Here is a 6000-nt window from a genome sequence, read left to right as displayed (position 1 = left end):
TGTATATCAATTGGTTTGTGCATATACAAAAGTGTAATAAAAAGACAAAAGTCATTTACTCTCCAGCAAACTGCAGATACTAAGGCTGGAGGGAGATGACTATGGAAAAAAAATAATCTAAGACGTCATACCTGCCTTTAATACATTTATGGTATATGTGAGTCTCTGGGTAGGATGCAAAGTAATTCAAACTATATAACGATTATGCAACTTCACCCAAGTTGTTTTGTTTGTTCTGTAGTTTTGTTTGTTCTGAAAGTTTGACTACATGTCCTCTAAGGACCGTTCTAGCTCCAACATCCCACAACTCCATCATTTAAAAATATTGTTTGCAGCCATATTAACTGTGTTCTGGAGTAAATCCAGTCAACACACATTTTTGCCATTTCTAATTCTGCGTGTGTTGAAGAACCAGCTTGCCTCCCTCTTGGCCTTAAAAGCCAATTTATAGTAACGACAAACTAGGTTCATCCCTGTTCTCTGTTTCTCAAAGGTTCGGCTATGCCCCTACCTATAACCTTAACTACAAATGGTTCTACACTGCCTTTTCCCGGAATGTCAATCACGGCTTCGTTCCATAAAGCTGTTTATAACCATCTTGCAAACTTACCTTTGTTTCAAAAGGTTATATGGCCACCTATGACTCCCTTGTTATGATTACCTGTTGTTAAGCCCACCATGCAACCATGTCTTTGTTTCAGAAGGTCGTTAGGACTAGCTTGTTACTACTTGTTAAGCTCCTGTAACCCCGCCTGTTTCCCCCTATTTGGAAACTTCCTACCCCTGAGCTCTATAAAATCCTGTCCTTCCTCACATCCAAAGCTTACGCCTCTAACTTGTCCTTTCATCGTACTTTTTAATTTGGCCATGATGATTCGGGGTGGTGATCTTTCTTCTCCCGTCTTTGGGATTTACAGTGTCTCAAGGAAATATTTTGGTATCACTTCTGCCTCCAAACTATCCTTCCGTTCTACAGATACCAGCGGAAAACAAAGTGGGGCTGCGGCGCAACAAAACGTTAGACAAAACGGAAGTGGTCCTTTAAAATTACGTCACCCCCTCCAAATCTTGCATTTGAAATATACTTCCTAGTTGTAATTTTAAGTTGCCTTTTCCTAAACTACATTCCTAAGTAGAGACACAACCACATTTTCGTTCTCGGCACAAACAACATGGATCTGCTGGTCTCTAGAGAGAAACGTCAACTCTTCCAGCTGCGGAAACGCACGGAACCAAGAAGCTGAGGACACTGGTTCTCGGGCGCGCTCTTCTCTCAGAAGGACCTGCCTCCAGGCGGCGTTGCCGTGGAGACGGAGCTCCGTGTAGATGTGGCACCTCGCCGAGGCACAGCATTTACTGACTATCTGTGACAAGGGCTGACAGGACCGACGCCAAGATGGTTAGTGCCTCTGAATAGTAAGGGGGGGGGGGGGAGACTTCGGATAGGTTTGTACCCGGGCTTTGAGCTCAGGAAACACTATTGGATAGATCTTGGTGTATCTCTAGAGAGCAATCCCTTTATCCTTCCAGTGTTTCCACGGGGATTAGGGAGTGATGCAAAGATAAATACCTCGATGCTCTCTTCCCTCCTGTTTCTCCATTTCCTGACACCAGATCTGCTTGTGGACTGGGGGCGGGGGAACCCAGGGAAGACCGAGATGGTAGAAATTGCGTGGATTTTTCATCTCTTCTGGATAAAATAGTTGGAAGTAGCTATTTGGTTCCCCTTCAGTAGAAGATGTTGGCCCTTTTAGTAAAATGCGTGTTAAATAAAGAATCTAAGTAGACTTCCTAGGGTATGTTGGTAAGGATTTGACTTGTAAATCAGATTTTAAAATGACTTTTGAGTTGACCGTTTTTGGTGTTTGTTTTACAGATGCTTTCAAGGGCCAAACCCGCTGTGGGCGGGGAATCACCGCACACTGACAAAAGAAAGAAGAAAGGAAGGAAGATTCCAAAACTAGAGGATCTACTTTCGCAAAGAGATTTCACTGGCGCCATTACCCTATTGGAGGTAATGTCCAAAGAATGTTTGCTTCTGTCTGGTGAGTGGTGGGGTGAGCGCTGGTTGCTATGCTGTTGCAACAGGTGGGTACATTCTGGGGAATCCAAGTACATATAGATAGACACATATTTCAGACTCCAAGGTAACTATAAACCTGATAAAAATATAAAAATTTTGGGCTGGAGAGATGGCTGAACAGTTAAGAGCACTGGGAGCTCTTCCAGAGGACCTTGATTCCCAGCACTCATGTGTTTGCCCATAATCATTATTGAAATGTCAGGGAATCCAAGGCCGCCTTCTGGTCTCCTTCAACACTGGAACACATATGGTGCATAGACATACATGAAGACAAAACATTCGTACACATAAATTAAAATTTTTTTCTAGTCCCACAGATGGTGATCTAATCTAAAAATACAGCATTACATAGAAGACAGTGTCAGTTCACACATTGATTATCATAATTCCTGAGTGGTTTATAACTTTTTTCTATTATAACATTTTGGTTAAAAAACATGTTTATCTTAAAAATATGGCAAACTCATAAAACACTTTAAGCCTACATGGCAGTGTCCACTTTTTTTTTTTTGGAACAAAGGCGGGAATTAAACTCAGAGCCTGGAGTAAGCATTCTTCCATGGATCAACACCCCAGGCCAGGGTGTAAATCTCACATTTTTTTTTTCTTTTTGGTTTTTTGAGACAGGGTTTCTCTGTGTTAGCCTTGGCTGTCCTGGACTCGCTTTGTAGACCAGGCTGGCTTTGAACTCACAGTGACCTGCCTGTCTCTGTCTCCCGAGTGCTGGGATTAAAGGTGTGCGCCACGACGCCCGGCAAGATCTCACTTTTTTACTACGTATTGGGGGCGCCAAGGGCAGTTACTCAGATGTTTATAGTCCTAAGGTACTGCTTGTCCAGTTTGAATGGAGGTCAGCAGAGGTGCTCCAGAAGCGGCATTTTGGGTAAGTAGCGTAAGAAGCCCTTCCGACACAACCTGTCCTCAGAGCCTGAGCACAGGGAGCTGCTTGCGGAAAGCACATGGTAGTGAGGAGTGAGCCAAAGGATAAAGACTTCCGGCAGCATGGTCTGGGGCTCAGTGCTTCGTCTATTGTATTGCATTTTCCCACTGGCCACATCGATGTGAACCATCGTCTAACTATGAAACTGTCCATAATAATTGCTTTGATTAGCTTTATGTATGTATCTCAGTCTTTCGTACCCGCCCCACCCCAAATCCTATGTGTTTTACTGGTGCTTTGATATTGAGTCCAATTTTTTGGCTTTCTTTCTTTCGGTTTTTTTTTTCCCCCTGAGACAGGGTTTCTCTGTGGGCCTCGCTTTGTAGACCAGGCTGGCCTTGAATTCACAGCGATCCTCCTCCTGAGTGCTGGGATTAAAGGTGTGGGCCACCTTTTTTTGGCTTTCTTCTATCAACTCTCCTCTTTTGCATGAGGAGAGGTGACTTGGACGAACCTTCTAACAGTGCAAGTCAGAGAATTGAATATCATGTACATGTCTATTTTTGTTGTTGTTGTTGTTGTTGCCTATTTGGTTTTTGAGATAGGGTTCCTCTGTGTAGTCCTGGCTGTCCTGGGCTCACTCTGTAGACCAGGTTGGCCTCAAACTCAGAGATCCACCTGCCTCTGTCTCCCAAGGGAGACACTTGCTCAGCTACATGTTTATTTTTAAAACTATGTTTAGTTGTTTGTGTCTGAGTATAGGTTATGTGCATCCTAATGCAGGTGCCCACAGATGCCTGAAGAACTGGATCCCCTAGACTTAGAGTTACATAAAGTTGTGAGCTGCCTTATGAGGGTGCCAGGAACTGAACTTGGGTCCTCTAGAAGAGCAGCAAGTACTTACATACACATAATTAAAAATAAAAACAGCAGACTGAGCCAGGAGTAGTGGTGCACACCTGTAATCCCAGCATTCGGGGAGGCAGAGGCAGGTGGATCTCTGTGAGTTCAAGGCCAGCCTGGTCTACAGAGTGAGACCAGGACAGCCAAGGCTACAGAGGGAAACCCTGTGTTGAAAAAAACAAAACAAAACAAACAAATTCCAGACTGATTAAAGATGAAAAAAAATGAAAATTAAAACAATAGAAAACAAAAAATCTTAGGGGAGGAGGGGGTTTATTTGGCTTATAATTCCAGGTTATAGTCCATACTGGGCAAGTAGGCAGGAATTTGAAGGCAGGCCTGTTGAAAATTTTATACAGTATTATCTCTGTTTTAAGAACTCAATTTACGCACATGGGAGGCAGAGGCAGGCGGATTGCTGTGAGTTCAAGGCCAGCCTGGCCTACAAAGTGAGTTCAGGACAGCCAAGGCTACACCCTTGTCTGGAAAAAAACAAAAAAAAACAAAAAAAAAAAAAAAAAAAGAGAGAGAACTCACTTTACAACCAAAGATGTTTTGGTTTGGCTTTTGAGACAAGGTCTCTGTAGGTAGACTAAGATGGCTTTAAACTCTCTCTGTAGACCACCAGGCTGGTTTTGTTGGGGGGTGGGGTAGGGGGATGTTTCAAGACAGGGTTTCTCTGTGTAGCCCTGGTTGTCCTAGACTTACTTTGTAGACCAGGATGGCTTGGAAGTTACAGAGATCCACCTGCCTCTGCCTCCCTGAGTGCTGGGATTACAGGCGTACGCCACCACACTCAGCACAGTCTGGTATTTTTATGTGTTTTGTAAGCATTTGCTGCTCTTCTAGAGGACCCAAGTGCTGGGATTAAGGATGTGTGCTACTGTTCCTGGCTATGCACATAGCACCATGCCCAGCTGCCTAAGTTGTTTTGGTCAGGGTTTTTATCCCAGCAATGGAAGTGAAACTAGGACACATGGTAATTGAGACTCCTTCTCAGTTCTTTCCTCTTAAGTAAATCTTAATTTTTAAAAAAGATGTATTTATTATTATGTATACAGTGCTCTGGCTGCACATACACCTGCAAGCCAGAAGAGGGCATTAAATCACATTATAGTATAGATGGTTGTGAGCTATCATGTGGTTGCTGGGAATTGAACTTAGGACCTTTGGAGAAGCAGTCAGTGTCCTTAACCTCTGAGCCATCTCTCCAGCCCGTAAATCTTAATTTTTATTAGGCAAGGAATTCTTTTTTTTTTTGCCAAGGAATTCTTAAATGTTTATAGTGGGCACAAATAAGACTATCTTCTGTACATCTTCAACTCCTCTAGTCTGTAAGCCAGCCTGATTGGGGTAATAGAATATTTTCTTGGCTTTTGTCTTCAGAGGAGGGTGTTGAACTATTAGTAAACAAACAAGAATGCTAACAGAGTAGGATGGAGTGTGAGAGTGGATGCAGCAGAGCCCAGTGGTGGGAGCCTGGGCTCTGGAGACAGACCTGAGTTAAAGTCCCTATTGCTATAGGGACTGACTGTGGGATCTTTGAATCATTGCCTAGCCTCTAACCTTGGGTTATTTGGCTTTTAAATGTTTTACATAATTTTTGCGCATCATCTAGAATTATTAGATAATGCATACACTTTCTGGAGAAAGGTGCTAGCAAACACAGAAAAACAAATCTAGAGTGTCTGAGAAAATGAACTCCCATGACAATCAGAAGGTGGCTGTGCTGATCTGGGTCAGTGCAGGCTTGAAGTGAATACATCCTGCTTGTTTGTCAATAATTCAGCACACCTTTACAAAAACAAAAAACATGACATTTGTTATTAAAGTGCTTTTTAACTTTTTTTTCATGAACTCTTGATGTGAAGTTCAAACGCCATGTTGGGGAGCAAGAAGATGATACGAACCTGTGGATTGGATACTGTGCCTTTCACCTGGGTGACTACAAGAGAGCTCTGGAGGTTAGTGGGGGAAATCACACTGGTGTTTAAGATGACATTATATGCTATATACTCATGGTAACAGCCAAACAATGAAGGAGGAAACCAAATAAAAAGAAATTGTCCTAGCTGCCTTCCTTAGTCCTAATGTCTCTAATAAAGGAATCCACTGACCCTTAGCTTACCGATTC

The 6000-nt window shown here is 43.0% G+C and overlaps 1 protein-coding gene across 1 annotated transcript in view; it reads left to right on the top strand.

Moving 5' to 3' along the window:
- Positions 1-1243: 1243 nt before the first annotated feature.
- Ift56 (intraflagellar transport 56) overlaps positions 1244-6000 on the top strand; it is a 51952-nt gene continuing 47195 nt past the window's right edge. Inside the window, exons 1-3 of the mRNA XM_051151710.1 lie at positions 1244-1399; positions 1877-2014; positions 5738-5830. Coding sequence (XP_051007667.1) covers positions 1397-1399; positions 1877-2014; positions 5738-5830 — 234 coding nt within the window. The 5' untranslated portion in view covers positions 1244-1396. The remainder of the gene's footprint in view (positions 1400-1876; positions 2015-5737; positions 5831-6000) is intronic.

This window comes from Acomys russatus, chromosome 10 (assembly GCF_903995435.1).
Source record: "Acomys russatus chromosome 10, mAcoRus1.1, whole genome shotgun sequence".
In the NCBI taxonomy this organism is placed as follows: Eukaryota; Metazoa; Chordata; class Mammalia; order Rodentia; family Muridae; genus Acomys; species Acomys russatus.
The sequence above is the reverse complement of the archived record's forward strand: the minus strand, read 5'-3'. Positions and strand labels throughout refer to the sequence as shown.